This window comes from Cydia amplana, chromosome 25, assembly GCF_948474715.1.
Source record: "Cydia amplana chromosome 25, ilCydAmpl1.1, whole genome shotgun sequence".
Taxonomy (NCBI): domain Eukaryota; kingdom Metazoa; phylum Arthropoda; class Insecta; order Lepidoptera; family Tortricidae; genus Cydia; species Cydia amplana.
The window spans coordinates 6,507,996-6,527,723 of NC_086093.1; the positions used below are offsets into that span (position 1 = coordinate 6,507,996).

Sequence of the window (19,728 nt, forward strand, 5' to 3'; positions counted from 1 at the left end):
GAGCCTTAATTGCTATAATATTCTGTGACTTGTGAGCCAAAAAAATAAATAATGTTGTATTTCCGTGACAGGTCCTAAACGTGATAATGTTCGAAGACTGCTGCAACCAGTGGTCCATGTCGCGGCCTCTCCTCGGCCTCATCCTGCTCAACGAGGACCAGTTCAGCCGCATCCGCGCCGAGATGATCTCCCAGCAGCCCCGGGACAAGCAGCCGCAGCTAGCGCAGTGGTTCAGCGGACTCATGCAGGGCATCGAACCCAACCTGCTCACCAAGAACAGGGACAAGTGAGTAATGATGGTGACACAGCAGCCCCGGCACAAGCGGCCACAGCTAGCGCAGTGGTTCAGCGGACTCATGCAGGGCATCGAACCCAACCTGCTCACCAAGAACAGGGACAAGTGAGTAATGATGGTGACACAGCAGCCCCGGCACAAGCGGCCACAGCTAGCGCAGTGGTTCAGCGGACTCATGCAGGGCATCGAACCCAACCTGCTCACCAAGAACAGGGACAAGTGAGTAATGATGGTGACACAGCAACCCCGGCACAAGCGGCCACAGCTAGCGCAGTGGTTCAGCGGACTCATGCAGGGCATCGAACCCAACCTGCTCACCAAGAACAGGGACAAGTGAGTAATGATGGTGACACAGCAGCCCCGGGACAAGCGACCACAACTAGCACAGTGGTTCAGTGGACTCATGCTGGGCATCGAACCCAACCTGCTCACCAAGAACAGGGACAAGTGAGTAGAGACACTAGAGACTAGAGACAAAACAGTAGAAGCTATCAGAGAATGGTAGATACTTTTGGCGCAGTCAGATATGCGACTTTTAATGGTGACTGTACCTACCTTTCATTATCCAAAAAAAATTTAGTGAGGGTTAAGGAACGAACTTATCGTCTCACATTATCTAGAGTCTGTGCGGAAAGAGAAGAGTCGTGAAATGTATGGGGCCCAATACATTCCACGACTCTTCTCTTTCCGAACAGTCTATGAGTAGTTATACTGGATCAACCAAATCTTGTCAGTAGTAAAAGGCGGCAAATTTGAAAAATCGCGGGCTAGCAACACTGTGTTCGAATAATTCCAAAATCGCGTGTCATCTGTGTGTTATCTGTGGAATGTGGATCGTGAATGACAGCTATCATCTTATTGTTTACATTCTGAATCGTTTCTATTTCAAGAGAAATTTCTGCTGTCACCATTAAATACCAAGATTATGCATGACCTCAAGCAAAGCTAAGGTGCCTACAATGTACAATCATACTCGTTGACGGTAAACATTACTAAAATTTGAGGTTATGAATGTTATGATAATTCACTCGAACTGACGTATGAAGGGCGGAAAAATAAACACGTTTTGTTCGATGTACATTGCTGCTTTTCCTAGCGCAATTATGCTCTTTGAGTGTTACATGGTGTTACCCTACTTTAATTTGCAGTACATTGCTACTGACAAGATTTGCTTGACGCACTATATATAGCCATTTATGAAAATGAAAATGAAAAATTTTGTTGTATAAATTTAGACATACAGTAAATCACGTCCCTGTGTCCTGATCTAGGAAACCCTGTGTTACAGGACAGGTTTTATTTGTGGACTGCATGTGTGTGTGTGTGTGTATGTGTGTCTGTGTGTGTGTGTGTGTGTGTGTGTGTCTGTTAGTGTGTAAAAATGCATTCTATAATATTTATGATAATGAAGTATTATTTGAATGTTATTATTATAAAATGTATATCTATGTAAGTATTGTAAATATTTAATTAATTATTTTAACACGTTTATTAAGTGATTATTCTTCTATTCCAGATTCACACAGAACCTGTCCATGTTCCGGCGCGACATCAACGAGTTGCTGAAGGGCGCCGTGAGCGGCGCCGCTTGCAACGACATGATGACGTCATAGGTCACTCGCCACACACACACACACACACACACACACACACACACACACACACACACACACACACACCCGCACACGTGGACACTTGCACGACACTTGTACGCAACTCACAAGAGTGCAGTGAGAGCAAACATGAAGGCACCTTGATGCAATAGGTCCAAGGTTCAAATACGGTATGTCAACCGTGTTGAATTGGGTTGGCTGGGGCATAGAGAAAAAAATACATAGAGTGCTCACTCCATACATCAGTTGTAGTACCAAAAAGACTATTAGCATCTAGCATTGAGTAGCGGAACTATGAGTACTGCTACTTGACAATAGATGTAGCACTGACCGGAAAGTTTTATCTCAACAGCATAAGACTTTCCGGTCGGTAGACACTGAAATTAATAGTCTGAACTGATGTATGGAGTGAGCACTCTTGTCTTACTATATTTCTCTATGGCTGGGGTGAATAAGGAAAAAACTTAAAATCTGATTTACTTGACATTAAAAAAAATTTTTAGAACTATCCGTAATGTTTAGGATTTGTTGTTATAGCGGCAACAGAAATACATCATCTGTGAAAATTTCAACTGTCTGGCTATCACGGTTCGTGAGATACAGCCTGGTGACAGACGGACGGACAGCGGAGTCTTAGTAATAGGGTCCCGTTTTTACCCTTTGGGTACGGAACCCTAAAAATCACATTTGCTTATGTTTCACAGTATCGTCACTTGTGAGTCGTTTTCTTTGTATAACAATAAAATATTTTCCGTGAATCGTTAGAAATCTGTAAAACACCGTAGTAATATACCGTACCAGTGTAATAGACGTTTTAAAACAGTCGCCATCATATATCGGAGCGGCCGAGGTGCTCAAAAATATCTGAACATGCACTTAACAATGTTGATAAGTAGAGGCTTTGTTCAGATATTTGTGAACAGCTTGGCCGTTCCGATATATCTGATGGCGAATATACACTAATAGGCTACATTCCTACTAGTCAAATCAGCTTCCTTTTTAGAACTGTCAAAACGATTTGCTAATATGGAATTTATATGAAAACGAATGTAGTGACGTCACGGTAAACTCAGCTACTTTTTATATTTCAATCCGATTTATTAAATACGAATTGTGTTTAAAAATAGCTGCTGTCTATGTTTTTCTAATAATTATCTGGTGCTTCATTTCGTGCACGGTTTGAAATAATTTATTTTAAGTACAGGAACATCCCTATTGTGTGCAATGTGCGGGTGGTGTAGAGCATTTAAAACGGGTCATTTTCTATTAGAATTTCCTTATAAAGTGATCCGTTTTAATAGCATTTAATAGATTAGATTTCGTCATCGTGTCGAAATTTAATGGAAATAATGGAATTTGTTTTATATCGATGTATGTATTTCATTCGAGTGTTAGTGACAAGCGAGTTGTTGATTATGATCGTATTGTGAGCGTTTATACATTTAAACGGTCAATAAATTTACAGATTTAAGTAATTTTTGACCGAGAATAGCTGAAGTTGGAGTATAGTTTTTCTGGCAGTGAAGTTTTTACAATAGGGAATATTACTGCAATGTTTTGCCGCCAGAGTGCAGCACTAGCGACGTTAGTATACCATAGAGTAACATATACATAATGTACCTTAAAACTGTTTTTTGACAAGTTTTCACAGACAATCAAATATGAAATTGATACATCAAGGCGGTCTGTTTACAAAGGGCCTACCGGGAAACGCGAAATCGAAACTCAGCTATCTGCCTCTTTATCGCTCGAATATGCAAGAGAATAGAGAGGTTAGATAACAAAATTTCGACTCTCTCGTTTGCGGTAGACCCTTAGATTGTGACTTATTGTGGGAGTGGCGCCCCCTACGCAGACTTTCGCGTAATATTCCCTATTCAAAAGGGGTCAATTTACCCAAAATGACATCTTAAACTTAAAATTTTAAATAATAATTGTAAAGTATTGAGTGCATTTAATTTTTTTAAATACACGAATGAATATCACTGCTAGGAAATATTTATAAGTACAGTCAGCTTCAAAAGTATAGCGGATCAGACTACGCGTCTAAAGTATTTAGTGGGTCTCTATTGTTTCCCAAAAAGTTTTAAGTCATAATGTATTGTTTGCCCGCATTTTCGTTAGTCATAATTCATATGGTTCAGAAACGCGTCACTTTTCAGGATTGCCATAAAACAAACCTAACCTGACCTAGGATAACCTAGCGAAAATCCTGAAAAATTAACGGTTTCAGTTTTATGACTAATGATATTATGACAAACAATACATTATGACTTAAAATTTTATGGGAAACAAAGGGACCCCGTATTTAGTATTCTCAAACACAATTAGACTGTAAAAGATATTCTTAAATGCGGGATTTAACGCCGGCGGAAAAGTACGCCGAACTATTGATGCTGAGTGTACTTCAATATTTAAGTCTAATATGTCTTACCTGTTACAAATGGACTTAGGACACAATTTTATAACAACCTGAAACTTTGTTCAAAGCTTACTTTTGTAGTAAATAGCCTTTCTTGTCTTAAGTTGGTATTCTGCCTGTCCAATTTCTTGGTCCAATTTGCATTGCGTCTCACTCTCTCATTAAGCAAAATGTGAGACGCAAATACACATCGGACAAAGAAATTGGACAGGTGGAATACCACCCTTAACCCTTTATAAGGCATAAGGGTGTCAGAAATTATGCAACTTTGAACCCTATCACTTTAAAATAAAGTTCAAAATCAGGTGGGAAATATTTTCCCTCTGCCTTATAAAGGCTTAAGTGAACAGGAGAGACCATTTTGTTTTAAACTAATCATTGTTTGTAAAAGCAATTTTTAACTTTTCTATTTTTGTCTCCATTCCAGTCTAACGTAACAGTATTATACCATTACATGTTTGAAATATAAAAGTAGTTTGTCGTAAATTTCAATAACTAATATCATTTTAAAGCACTAGGGCCGCGTAGTATTTGCCGCGCACCGCTACAGAACGGACGACTGCTCGCGCTTGCGCCACCTAGCGGTCATATCTGTCGTAATAGACGCGTTTAGTTAGAGAGTGAACCCTCTGTACCTAGTACTATTATTTATTCTGTGCCAGGGTGTAAAGTGCGACTTGTTTACTAAAATATCAATTTCAATTGTCCTATTCCGTACTCCATTATAGAAAAGTTAAAAATTGCGACTCAAACACGAGGAACGTTCCGCATGTGACATGCCATGAGGCGCCTAATGTAACTGTAAAGTGTTGGTTCCGTATACCCTAGCCTTGTATACTTGGATGTTAGTATAGCGGCCGATGTAAATAGTTCATAAAATACATTGTGATTTGTACAAAGTACACTCTGCTTTTATTTCCGTTCCTATACCTCTCGTGTCGAATGATAGACTATATAGGGACCGTGCGCGTTGGGGGGTCTGCCATCTTGTGGCCTGAATCGGAAACATGCACAGTTGCACAAGTACATTGCCATAGCAAGTGCTGCCATCTACCGTTCTCGTCGGTATGTTTCCTTGTGCATATTAGGTTCTGCCATCTTGTGGGCTACATCGAAAGCATAAACGACAAATAGACGCCTCACGCCAAAAATCTGACAGCTCCTATGCTGCCCCCTATAGTTCATGCACGGGGCCTATGACAGTGCATTTTATATGTACCTACGGGAAGGAATAAATAAAAAACAGAAGGTTTTGTTTTTTAACCGTATACACATATTGGTTACACTAAATGTAAAAATTACGAATGTACACTAACATAACAATTCGAGAAATGTTTACTAATACGTTTCTAATCATTCTAAATAATGAAATGCTAATTTCATAAAAAAAAACTCAACTACGAAAATTGCACTTGTATTTTTGGCATCAAAGAAATATCTTGAAATTCGTGCTATCAAAGATTTTATAGAGAGTTACTGTCATGGTAAATCATGTAGCCACAGCCATAGAGAAAAAAATACATAGAGTGCTCACTCCATACATCAGTTCAGACTATTAATTTCAGTGTCTACATCTAGCATCGAGTAGCGGAACTATCAGTACTGCTACTTGACAATAGATGTAGCACCGACCGGAAAGTCTTATCTCAACAGCATAAGACTTTCCGGTCGGTGGTTACATCTATTGTCAAGTAGCAGTACTGACAGTTCCGCTACTCGATGCTAGATGCTAATAGTCTTTTTGGTACTAAAACTGATGTATGGAGTGAGCACTCTATGTATTTTTTCTCTATGCCACAGCATAGAGAAAAAAATACTAGATTGCTCACTCCATACATCAGTTTTGGTACCAAGTAGCGGAACTATCAATAGATGTAGCAGTACTGATAGTTCCGCTACTCGATGCTAGATGTAGACACTGAAATTAATTTAATAGTCTTTTTGGTACCAAAACTGATGTATGGAGTGAGCACTCTTGTCTTACTATAGTTCGTTTTTTTTAGCATTAGAAAGAACTTGAAAGAAGGTAAGCGATTTTGACATGTCTTTTAATTGAAAAACACTTTTTTAAAATCAATAACTATTACTTATGAAAGCAAAAGACTATAAAAGATCGTATTAGATTCATAATTGTTACATATTTACCGTAAGTTATTTTTAAAATGTGTTTTTCAATTAAAAGACACATCAAGATTGTTTACCTTATTTCTAATGCTAAAAAACGAAGTATATATTTCTCTATAGCCACAGTAAATTTACCGCCATCTTTTGACACAAGATTAAAACTGTTAGAACGCCATTTGACTTTGATCCTTATTCTTTCACTGATATGTGTTAATTTGTAAATATTGAAATTAACGCCGTCTAGCCAAGCATAGGCCAAAGGTTATGGCGCCATCGTGCGAAAAGATTGCAATTTTAATTTTATTCTTCTGTCAACAGATGGCGGTTAATTTACTGTGGCTACATAATTTAGTACTATTACCATGACAGTAATGCTTTGGTTTCCTCCGAAAGCGGTGCCGTCATAGCGGCCGTCTCCATACAAATACTACGACATCCATATTTAGCCGATTATTTAGTATGGAGACGACCGCTATATGACGGCACCGCTATCCTAGAAAAACCGATATTAACTCTATAAAATCTATTCACTTTGATGCTATCATTAGTCAGTGTATATATAGGGTATAACTGTTTTTGTAATTCACATTTAAATTAAAAATGTCGGTAATGATAGGGACCATACGGTATGGTTATGGTACCTTAAGATCGGTTTTCCTAGGATAGCGGTGCCGTCATATAGCAGCCGTCTCCATACTAAATAATACGGCTAAATATGGATGTCGTAGTATTTGTATGGAGACGGCCGCTATATGACGACACCGCTTTCGGAGGAAACCAAAATATAAGCGAATAAAGAAACAGAAACAGAAAATGGCTTAAGAAAAGTTTCTTACAAAACATACAACCGAATTGATAACCCTCCTTGGGATTTGGAAGTCGGTTAAAAATTAAACATTGCTTTGTTTCCTGTAACTTTTTGGAAACTCCGCAACTTGCATATCTGTATTCAATAATGAGTAGATTAAGATTAAAGGATGACTCACGTTAGACCGGGCCGTGTCTGGGCCGGAGCTTCGTTTTCTATGGAAAGCATCACGTGATCATCTGTCATAGAAAATTAAGCGCCGGAAGCTCCGGCCGAGTCATCTAGGTCATCCTTAATAAGATGCGCGCCTTTTATAGCATAATACCTACTATACCTACGTCTGTTTTTATGTTTTGCATACATGACTTACTTCAATGACAGCGACTGCCCCGCATGGGTCACCATATGATCATTCAGCTCCATCTTCCCACCGAAAACCAAAAAGCAAATCTTACATTGAAAACTCTTCTGCGAGCTGTCCAAATGCCTCTTCGCATGCGCGTTCAAAGATCCCAGATCAAAGAACTTGTCGCCACACACCGGGCAAGTGAAGTTCTTCTCCTTCAAATGAACCCTATTCACGTGTCGATTGAGTAAAGACTTGTTTAGAAAGGTTTTAGAACACTCCTTGCACGTGAATTCCATCTTCATATGAGTGCTATGCAGGTGAAGACGTCTTAAATAATGCGAACCGAACGTTTCATCGCATTTATAACATTTGAAAGACTTAATGTTATGCTCTTTATATTCATGGCTAATTCTATTCGCGTCTAACTTAAATTTCTCGTTGCAACGGCTGCATTTGAAGTTGGAATTAGAATGATGCGACTGCACATGCTTTCTTAAACTGAAATCTGAGAAAAAACTTTCACCGCACGCCTCGCAAATGCGCTTAGTGCCTTCCAAATGGACTTTATTCATATGGGAGTAAAGCATGCCGAAAGACTGATAGGATTTAGCACATTTCAAGCAAGATATCTGATTGTCAGCTAGCTTGAAAGGTAAGAAACACTCCTGCTCTATATCTCCTATTACTTTATGGCCTTTTAAATGTAAAATCAGCCCTTCCAAGCTATGTTCCTCATGTTTACACTTGAGACATTTTAAAGTTTCTCCGATATCAACTTTTATGGGAGCGAAGTCTCTAGTTTGTGTTAAATGCTTCATGATGGGCAGGTTTTGGTGAGTTCTGGTGTGTGTCCTCAAGCTGGTTGCCTCGGTGAAGGTGTAGTGGCAGTAGAAGCAGATGTAGCGGTTGCCGCGCCAACGGAAGGGGAGGAGGGAGGAGTGGGACAGGACGGAATGGACGTAGCGACGGGCGGCTGCCTTTTGCCATTCGATCTGCGTTGGGACGCGGAGATCGTGCTTCTTTGGATCTGTGGATTTAAGATAGATCCGAATAAGTTCTAGGCAGAATTACAAAACGGGCAAGTATGAGCTTCAGTGAAATGTGATAAGTGTTTAAGATGCTTGTTCCTGAACAGGAATTTATATAGACGAAAAAAAAATTGTTTAGGCATGTGCAGGAATTTACCTCTGACGACATATTTTATGTAAATTTGAAGTGTTAACAATTACGTCCTATCTCAATAATAGGTATCAGAACATACACGGTAACTTAATAATATTTTATTGTTACCTGCTTTTTCCGGTACCTATATCTGACAGCAAATGTACATACATACGGGTCTATCTATACGGGTACCTAAGTGTGACTTTGCCTTGACATTAGGGCCTGTTTACACATTGATTAGTTTTTATTGCGAGTTCATACATTTGCTACAAGAGAGGTAAGGAAGTATAAAATGAAACAAAGTTAAATCTAAAACTATTTATTAAAAATATTGTCTACTACTTCCACGTATCATTACTAGAATGATGCACCCTCATATGCAGCTTGAGGCTGGTCCACTGCACGAACGATCTCCCGCACTCCTTGCACTGATACCGCTTGTCGTTCGTATGTATCCTCCTGTGAAACTCCAAAGTCTTCTTTCTTTGAAATGTTTTCTTGCAGAAATCGCACTCAAACGGTCTAGCATCATCATGCTTCACCATATGCCGCTTCAAAAGATCTTTACTGAACACTTTATGCCCACAAATTTCGCAGGCAATGTTTTTTTCTTTCAAATGCACACAGGACTTATGCCGAAGCAACTTGTTTTTCAACGAGAAAATCTTGTGACACTCGTCACATTTAAACTGCGCGCTTTTCACATCATGTACGAAAGCTAAATGATGTTTCTTTAAGTATTTGCTGCCTAGAACTTCCGGACATTTAGGACACTTGAATTTGGCTGGAGTGTGGACTTTTTGGAAGTGATAAGTAAGTTTGTACTGTGTAGAGAATGTTTCGTCACACTCTTTGCAATTATAGTTGCAGTTGGACGTTTTGTCGTGTATTTTCCGATGGTTTTCCACGTTCGCTTTAGCTATAAATCCTTGCCCGCATATTTCACAAAGGAACGGCTCAGATTTGGTATGATATTTATGTGTGTGAATTAAAAGTGGGCCGAAAAATCTAAAAGACATCCCACATTCAAGACAGGACATATCGTTATCAGTAAGAATGAATGGATAGCAGCAATGTGAAGCCTCTTCATCTATAGTAAAACCGTGTTGTTTGATATGGATGAAGAACTGTTGTAAGCTGCTCATAGGTTCGCTGCATTTCTTGCAAGCTAGCTCCGACACGTCGAGTTTAATGCTCCTGCTTTTCGCAACAGTGGTTCTCAAGATGGTTTTGAGTTTGGCGTTCTCGTGTTCAGTCTTGGTGTGATGCTTGAGGGCCGAAGGGTCGGTGAAGGGGCAGCCACAGTAGAAGCACAGGAAGCCGTTGGCCTGCCATTTGAAAGGTATGACGGTGGAGTTTTCTATCACAATGGCGAGCAGTTTGGTCAATTCCTCCCGATTGCGGGCGCCCTGGTCTGTGCTCTCTGAAATTAGATAAAGTTCTTGTCACTTGGTTGTTGGCTGCTCTCTTTTGTATTAGCTTTTGTATTTTATAGCTCAGAAAGGTATTTTATAGATGGAAAGTCCAAAGGTACCTGCGCAACACATAGAATGAATGTTCACTGTTGCACTGTTTAAAACAAAACATTGAATAACACCAGAGTAAATGTAGATAATAGGTACATTTTGTAAACTTACGGGTAGGTGCCATATCTATGTAATCCGGTGAAATATAATATTATTGTTCAACGGGTAATTTTGTTCTGGTTTCAATATCATTATAAAACAAAGATCTACCAAATTCTTTTGATTGAGTATAAAGAGAGTGAGTGAATGGTAATGGGTTGACTAAAAAGGTACAGAATTTTTCATGTTTATTTTCTTTACACTTATATATAGACATTTAAAGCCAAGAAATTATGTTGTTTTAAACGATTCTTAACTCAACTCAATGGATACTCGCACATCACTTCGACTGTTTCTTCCCAACCCCGTGCCGCACCCGCACGTGCAGCTTCAAGCTGGTGGTCTGCACGAACGCCTCCCCGCACACTTGGCACACGCACGGCTTCTCTCCCGTGTGTATCTTGGTGTGTAACACCAGGGCCTTCTTTCAAAGAATTTGTCGCCGCACACGTCGCAAACTTTAGTTTTTTCTTTCATGTGTATCCTCCTCTTGTGGATATCTAGCTGATTTGCAAGCAGGAAGACTTTAGGACAACTTTCGCATTTAAATTCGGACTGCCTAACATTATGGACGTTGGCTAAGTGGGTTGCCTTTTTAAACGCGCTGCCTAAGATTTGGTTACAAATATCACATGTGCTAGCTTTCATATCGTGTATTCGCTTCTCATGATTATCACGTTTATGCGGAGTCGGGAAGTTCTTGCCGCATTGCTTGCAGGTGTATGTTTTCTCATTAGTTTCGTGAGCGCCTTGGTGATGTTTGGCTAAACTTTTTTTGGTAGCGTAGCTGATGCCGCAGGTCTCGCACATGAACTGCCTCACTTTGTGCATTCTCAACGTATGCAGGCGTAGCTGATTGAAATATTGAAAATTCTCGTCGCAAATGAGACATTTCATTTCACTGTCAGATAATTTATAGCTGTCTATATATTTTAAAGGTTCCATATCCAGTCCTTCGTTGTGAACTTCATTCAGATGAGTTAAGAAGTTTCTTAGTGAGTTAAATTTGCTGTCGCATGTTTTGCATTTTAACTCAGTAACATCTAGTTTGATAAAGCTTCTCAGACCATCTCCGCAACGATTGACAGTTCTAACTTTCTGTTCGACGTATACGTGGGTGTTGGTGTGATTTTTTAAATCGCTGGCCTTATGGAAGATTTTCTGGCAGTAGAAACATTTGTAGGTGTTGCCCCTCCTTGTGAAGGGCATAGCTGTGGAGTTCTGTAGGACCTTGAGCAGGAGTATCCTCATGCGACGCGATTCGGCGGCAGGGTCCGCAGTCGGCCCTGCAAGTAAAGTTCCGATTGAGGAAGGATCCAGGGCATCGGAAGTATCGGAACTGTACGGATATGGTCATTTATCAGTACATGAGGAGAATTTTCACCATAAAAACGAGTTTGCATATGTTTATATGTATTTAATTAGAATATAATCAGTGATAAATGTTTGTAAGTTATGCTAATGTATACCGTAGTATAGCTAATTATAGGTTTACTAGATAACTGTAGATAAATACAGATGAATATGTATTTTTATATAACCTCAATAGTTCAATGAAATATTTATTAATTATTATATGCACGGATCAAACGCTTATCTGAAGGAGTTCTTAATATATAGGTACCTAACAAGTTTAGATACTTATGTTATGACGTCAGAATAATTAATAGTACTTAATTATTAAACCTTGAAGGTGCGCCCAGATCTAGCGAATGCGGAAGCGTGCTCGCTGCAGATTGCGAGCAGCATGCGAGCCTCACAATTTTGTATACTTAACAATTAAAATTTAAAGTAACATTATTCTAACCACAAATTTACTTAATGCCTATTAAAATATGCACTTGTCATATTTTATCAGTCAAAACTTTAGTTCGGCTCCGGCTTTTTCTCTATCCCGTGATGCACCCTCAAGTGCAACTTCAAGCTCGCCGTCTGCACAAAAGCCGCCCCGCACATCTGGCACACGCACCTCTTGTCACCTGTATGCGTACGCACATGCATATCCAAACCCTTTTTCCTCGTGAACTTCTTATTGCATATTTCGCACTCGAATGGTTTTTCGTCGCTGTGTCTCACCATGTGCAATTTAAGCAAATTGTTACTGTAGAACTTGTCCCCGCACACCATGCAGACCTTGTTTCTCTCCTTTAGATGTACGCGCTGGACGTGGCTGACTAAATGGTTGCGAAGCCGGAAGAATTTCGGGCAGCTTTCGCATTTGAACTCTCCCATCACGTTGTGGACGTTTTCCAAGTGCATCGCCTTCTTGAACGTGCTGCCCAGTATTTCCCCGCAGATATGGCACTTCCTGGCCTTCTCGTCATGAATCCTCTTTTCATGCTCCCGTCTGTTATGTGACGATGAGAACGTTTTCTCGCAATGTCTGCATGGGAAGATTTCTGGGTTTTCGTGGGTCGTTTGGTGTTTTTTCAGACCGTACTTGCAGCTGAAGCTCTGGCCGCACGTTTCGCATTTCAGCACACTTTCCCTGTGCGATCTCACCGTGTGAATCAGCAGGGGATAGAAGTACTCGAAGGTTTCGTCGCAGATTAGACATTTCATGTTGCCGTCGGATATTTTGTAGCATTCAATGTGTTTCGTCGCTTCGATGGAGAATACTTTTTTATGGTCCTCCTGCAGATGGACCAGGAATGTCTTTAGGTCGTCATAGTCCATGTGGCACAGGTTACACTTGAGATCGGTGATGTCTAGGCAGGTTGGGAATTGGATGGCGCATCTCTTGACGGTTCTGAACTTGAGTCCGTCGTCGACGTGAGTGTCGTGGTGTTCCCTGAGGTCGCTGGCCTTGTTAATGTTCTTGTAGCAGTAGAAGCACTTGTAAATGTTGGCGGCTCTCCGGAACGGCATGGCGGTGGAGTAGTGTATGATCTGATGCAGTAGTTGTCTCTTTCGGGCGCGCTCGAAGTGATCACTTTGCACAGTGGCGTCTGAAAGGGAATTGTAAGGTAGTTGTTTTAATGTGCTCGTTGAATTATTTTGCTTACACATTAAGTTGGCAACTGGACTTATTCACACATCAATATATTAAATACTCTACTGTATCAGATCAACACATTGAGTACTGTAGGTACTACTTGAATATCTACATTAACTCTATTTAATAAGTAGTTATTGTTTTCTTTAGTGATAGAAACTACTGTTATAGATAAAAATTAATTCGTTTCCATACGCTTCAATAGCTCATTTGAACTCGTTAGATCATTTTCACTTAAAATATGTAAATAAAACTGCGATTTAATTCCAACTGAATTTATTCAATAAATAATTGAATCCATACATCGTTACCTCTAGCAGTACTAATATAAGAAGCGTCCTAATTTTTAACCTAGCCTTATTTAGTTATTATAATGAGATTTTTGGTCGGTGTTTTAATCAGTTGTTTATATCGTTCAGTTGCAAAAATAGCATCGCCAAGTTACGATATAGGTACCTGAATATCGATCTTTAACTCTAAAACAATATGAATGTTAACGGCGAAACGGAGAAATTGGTTTTGACCTCCCTAGATGTGAATCGGTTAAATATTTTCGGGAACCTAGGTTTAATCGATTCTAAATTTGACATTATGTTACACCAATGCCATTGCCGGAATGGATTGAAAGAAGTGTTGCCGCAACATCTATCGCAATTATCGTAAACGGATTAACCGAGTTCCGGTTTTGTAAAGGATTTTTAATAGTGGTGTTTAAAACGTTTTAATTTATAAAAAGATGCTGTTATTTTTTTGTGCAGCCGTTAATACCCTACATAGCCATCACAAGCGTTCATAACAACAGGCGCATTCTTATGCATCCTCGCGCAGTGCGCTTTCATAATCTTCTTCGTAGTAAATGCCTTGTCGCAAGCGGTGCATTTAAAATTCTTCTCTCCGCTATGCTTATACATGTGGTTCTTCAGTCTGTTGCTGTTGAAAGCCTTCCACCCGCACACTCCGCACACATGATTCCGGACTTTTAGGTGCGTGTCTCTTAAATGCGTCATCATCATACTTCTGAACACGAAAGTTTTCGGACAATGGAGACACTTGACTTCCTGTCGATTCTTATGTTCTGCTGCCATGTGTCGGGATCTTTTGTAGTGGCTTTGGAAAGTCAGGGAGCAGACTAGACACTTATATTTCTTTTCCATGTCGTGATGGTTTTTCTGGTGCGTTTTTAGCTTGGCCCGAGTTTCGAATTTTTCACCGCATTCAGGGCAGAGGAGTCCCGTGTTTTCGTGAACAGTTTTTATGTGTAGTCTCAGTAAATTGGCATCTTTGAAATGCTGGCCGCATATGTCACAGAGGATGGCCGAGGTTCCTTTATGGTCCTTGTTGGTGTGGTGTAGTAAAGGTCCGAATGTGTAGAAGCTTTGGCCGCAGGCGAGGCAAGTAACTGAGAAGTTGTCCAGTTTAAACGCCACCATACACGTGCCGACATCTTTGTTATACACGACTCCGTGTTTAGCGACTAGATGGTCTATCAAATCGTACAAGTCTGCCACGTTGTCAGTGCAAAGTCTGCAACTTAAATTGGATATGTCGATGTAGACTACAGGTTCCCAGAAGTTGCTCATGGCTTGTTCCTTGATCTTGTCGCCGGTGTGGACTTGTTGGTGGTTCTTCAAGTCGGAAGCCTCTTGGAAGATGTCGTAGCAGTAGAAGCAGCGGTAGGAGCTCTTGAGCCATCGGAAGGGCATGACGGTGGACTTGACTAGGACTTGGACTACGTTGTTTCGGAATATCTTCCGTTTCTCTTTGGGTGTGAGCGTTTTGTTGGCGCTCGTCACTTGTTCCTCGTCGCTTTGCGAGTCCGAGTCCGGTGTAGTCACCTTGGACTGTTTCTGTCTTACGTCGCCTGAAATTAAAATTGGTCTTGCTTCGTTACATTGCGGTGTTATACTTATTTCCTAGTTTCATGCATGCCGTTGGTTTTATCTTGATAACTTTTGCTGTCTAGTTATGATATTTGAGATATGTAACTGAAGTTCTCTGAAACTGGTATATCTGTTTGAAAAACCTAACATTTACACTTTTTTCTTGTAACGTAATAGGTAATTGGTTTAAATTATATCGTAATTTTTGTAGATGGGCGATCAGGTTTATATATTTTGTGTGTCTGAGTAAATGGAGCTTTGAACTCTGCTTAAAATCGTGCCACTACCACTAGTAAACCGAGACATTCTAAAATAACGTTTGTGTGATTGGGTAATAGGTATGTGTATAATATCATGCCTAAAATCCAAAGTAAAATAAATTTGTCCCGCATGTTTGTAACATGCATTTCAGACATGAAGAATTGAGCTGAAATGGTTAAGGCTTAATAGCAACATTATTTTGTGCAAAAACACACTTCGTAAAATAAACTGCAGATTTTAGTCAAAAATAGGGGTAAAAAGTACTAGGTCCATGGGTAAATATTGAAATTAAAAGAAATAGTTACAAAGATATTTGCAAAATTATTTAATATATACTTACAATAAATTATTTCTACTTATACTCAAAAATATAGATGCCTACGTATGAAGTTCATTTGATCTGACTTCATCAAGTTTTTGAAGCCGTTTCCTCTCCCGTTCTAACCGTTTCTGCTGTCTCTTTCGCACTCTAAGTTCTTCCTCTCCGATTGCAGTCAACTTTTGTTTTTTCTTCTTCTGTAACTTCTTAATTCTCTCGCATTCCTTCCTCTTGAAGTCTGGGTCCTCAAGGGCCTTTCTCTGTCGCCATCTCTGTAGTCTGATTGCGTTCGAGCTTCGGTGCGGATCTATTAGAAATTGAGACAAATCAGACTCAAAATTAGGCAGAAAACGTGTAAGTTTTACGATGATCACTGAATACAACATGTCAGCGATAGCACAGAATAAATAATAGTACTAAGTACAGAAGACTTACTCTCTAACAAAACGCGTCTGTTACGATCAGCACAGATATGGCCGCTAGGTGGCTTATGGCTTTCCCCAAAATTGAGGCCGAACGGATGTACTTTTAGCTACCACCAAAAATGCCACAAAGCGTTCAAAATGTTAGGTGGAATATTCTAGGAGCTCGAGTAGAGAAATAAAATGTTGACATATTTAAAAACCATTTAATATCACAAGTAATATTACATTTCTGCCAATATAACTTAAGTAGCTTAGGCATAAGATAAATTATTACAAAAAAATTGAAGTAACAAATTTAAAAAGTTCATCAAACGAATTCTTAGACAGCAGACATTTAGGTAACCAAAGTTCAGGGAAGTCAAAACTAGAGGTTCCTGTTATATTAAGGCTTGCTAATTGAATGTAAATTATCAATTAATAAAAATACCTAGGTACCAAAAATCACTGGTATATCCCACCAAAAAAGAAAATTTTTGGTATAATTTTATTAGGAGTATTATGAACAGCATGCAAAGAACCAATATATAATCACGAGAAGACAACATATAGGTACTTCAGAATGCGGGAATGTGGCATAGCATCGCATACATTATGTAAATACAGACACAAAAGTCCTCAAATACTATTTAAAACAAGGGAAAGTGCGTCCACGACACAAGCGCTTCTAATCCTTGTCTCTATGCGTAATTAAGTATAAAAAATTATGTGTTTGAGACAATATGTTAATGAGTATTCTTTCCCTTTCTAGTCATATTTTTTATTTACGCCAAACGGAGCCCAGACAGCCTACCGTGAAAACCGAAATTCGCAAATTTTGGGGATCTTTCGCTTTTACTCCAATGAAGGCGTAATTAGAGTGACAGAGAAAGTTGCCCGCAATTTGCGAACTTCGATTTTCGCGGTTATAGCCCAGGACTCACACAGACTTAGGCATTGGTCAGTTAGTGAATTTTGGTTATACGATATCATAAAGAAACGACGAGTCGTTATTAAAAAAAAGTTATACATAGTTGGTATAGTAATGAGACTCCTTCTCATGTTTCTCCAGAGTCTCCAAATCCGTGAATCCCCTCTTGCACCAGCGGCACACGCGCCCGAAAATCCCCGTGTGCACCTTCATATGAGCGCGCAAGTTGCTCGACCTCCCAAACAGCCTATCGCAAATGCTACATGCGTAGTTCCTTTCCCCGAAATGCTTTCGTTTATGAAGTTTTATCATCCATTTTATAGCTGTCTTGTACTCGCAGAGATCACATTCGTACCTAACATCGGAATGCATAGACTGAGCGTGGAGTAACATTGCTCCTTTGGTAGTACAGATCTTTGGGCAGTGCTCGCACTTAATTCTATATTTCTCTACGTTATGCACTTTTCCTAGGTGAACCTTCACTTGGTAATCGTTGTCGAATTTCGCGCTGCACAAGTTACATTCGTGCGTTTTCGTGCGACCGTGAATCCTTTCCTTGTGTCTGTCGAGTTTGTGTGAGGCGTCGAAGATTTTTTCGCAAATCTTGCATTTGTGACCTAGATGGCAGTTGTTTATATGTCTAGTGAGGCGCACTTTGTCAATGAAGCTGAGACCACACACTTGACAGATGGAGTGGTGCGCTATATGCTCCTTATACATATGAGTGACCATGGATGGAAAGTTGTCGTAGCGGTTTTCGCATAAGACACACTGCATTATGTCCTTGTTGAGAATGAATGGAAAAACGCAGACTCCAGCTGAATTGTCGTACAATTCTCCGTGAATAGATATAATATGTGCTATAAGCTCTTCTACGCTGCTTAGAGATTCAGAGCATTCTTTGCAAGCCAACTCCGACACATCTATTTTCACTGGTACATTTTTGGTTACAATTCTTTGCGGTATAAAAGTTTCTAGATCAACTGAAGTGTGTTTGGCCAATGTGTGTTCTCTTAAAGTGTCGCAGTCTTTCATAGATTTCGCACAATAGAAGCAGCTAAATCCCTTAGTGTTCCAATGGAATGGCAGTACGTTTCCGTAGCGCAGCAAGTAGAGTATGTTCTTCCGGACAGTACTGAGCCGTTCCAAATAAGTCTCGTATGCCCTCCTTCGTTTGGTCCCTGGAAAGAGAGTAGTCCAATTTACGGATTTATAACTCGGACTCAAGTTAAAATCACGCTATTTAAAGCGTTATTATTGTCTATACGATCTGCCTGTGGCTCAAACTGAAATCAGAAGGCGCTCAGTGCCTGGAGGGTTCAAAATAATAATGGCTTTAGAATGTTGTTGAAATTGCCGTTTCTGTAGAGCTTCTAAAATGTATGCGGAGGCGCGCACAGATGGGTTCCACAAAACTCGTCAGATACTCGTAGTATAATGCGTAGCAGCAATGTTTGAAGGAAAACCTGTTTCCCCTATGCACAAACACATTAACAAATTAATGATCATGTGTGTGTGTTTTAGTTAGTTTTGTGGAATTGATTTTAATTCATTTAATTTATTTATCATTTCAAATATTAACAATATATTTTATGTCACTATGTAACTAATGGATCCTAGTAAATTGAATGCGTAATTATTATTATTATAACACTGCAGCAGAAAGTAAGCTGATGTCTCTTTAGTAGTTATTAACTGATGAATAATTTAAGCTAGATGCCGTAAAGAAGAATTTATGTGAAGTACGTACATATATCTACTACAACCATTGGTTTTCTCAGATTAGAATTACACAAAATAACCATTTACGGCACTACTAATTAAACTAGTGCAGTGCCTACTACTAAGTTACCCCTGCAGCATTTAAGTTTGATTAAAAAGCTTATACTTTTTTTTATCAATGAAAAACACAGTTTTAGAAGCGATATTTATTAAATATGAATAGGCAGCTACTACACCATAACAACAAAACATCCGAAACCATGATTCCATGATTTAACTCATTATTGGACGACATACGTCCCAACTACTTCAGCGCCCTCCAAGTCATCATGTATAAACTCCTGTGTATGTGCATACACTTCCACAACTTCCGTGCTCTGATCCTCTTCCGTGATGTGATCCTGATCTTCCTTGAGCACGTTGTTCTGATGCATACTCTTCATGTGCATGGTGAGGTTGGTGTGATACGCGAAGGCCTTGTTGCATATATTGCAGGTGTATGCTTTTTTGCCAGTATGCATAGCAGAGTGTGAATTTAAATTGCTCTTTTTAGAGAACTTCTTTCCACAGACGGAGCAGATGAAAGCTTTCTCCCCGCTGTGTTTCAGCATATGAAGCTTCACGTCGTAAGGTCCGAAGAACTTCTCGCCGCATACTTCACACTCCACGTTTCTTTCTCTTAAATGAACTCTCCTCATATGCCGAGACATGATGCTCTCCTGTGGAAATACTTTAGGACAATATTGGCACTTTATTTTCAATTCTTCTACACCGTGCACGTTGGCTAAATGCAGCTTCTTAAAATAAGGACTTTTGAAC

The 19,728-nt window shown here is 39.7% G+C and overlaps 3 protein-coding genes across 4 annotated transcripts in view; 1 reads left to right on the forward strand and 2 right to left on the reverse strand.

The window, feature by feature from the left end:
* Nucleotides 1-1,984, forward strand: part of LOC134659684 (exportin-7-B) — a 93,811-nt gene extending 91,827 nt beyond the window's left edge. Inside the window, exons 24-25 of the mRNA XM_063515369.1 lie at nucleotides 72-286; nucleotides 1,812-1,984. Of these exons, the coding sequence (XP_063371439.1) occupies nucleotides 72-286; nucleotides 1,812-1,908 (312 nt within the window). The 3' untranslated portion in view covers nucleotides 1,909-1,984. The remainder of the gene's footprint in view (nucleotides 1-71; nucleotides 287-1,811) is intronic.
* Nucleotides 1,985-7,628: 5,644 nt separating this feature from the next.
* LOC134659434 (zinc finger protein 91-like) lies at nucleotides 7,629-11,651 on the reverse strand. The gene is made up of 3 exons (XM_063515077.1): nucleotides 10,781-11,651; nucleotides 9,134-10,198; nucleotides 7,629-8,638 (listed from the first exon to the last, which is right to left on the reverse strand). Exons 1-3 carry the CDS (start codon nucleotides 11,649-11,651, stop codon nucleotides 7,629-7,631), a joined length of 2,946 nt encoding a protein of 981 aa, XP_063371147.1.
* A 579-nt stretch (nucleotides 11,652-12,230) lies between these two features.
* Nucleotides 12,231-19,728, reverse strand: part of LOC134659758 (zinc finger protein 260-like) — a 33,698-nt gene continuing 26,200 nt past the window's right edge. The window contains exon 5 of one of the 2 annotated variants that reach the window (XM_063515456.1): nucleotides 12,231-13,348. In XM_063515456.1, coding sequence (XP_063371526.1) covers nucleotides 12,267-13,348 — 1,082 coding nt within the window. In that variant the 3' untranslated portion in view covers nucleotides 12,231-12,266. Of the gene's footprint in view, nucleotides 13,349-14,147; nucleotides 15,257-19,728 lie in introns of those variants that run through there. The other variant, XM_063515455.1, reaches the window with a different exon arrangement.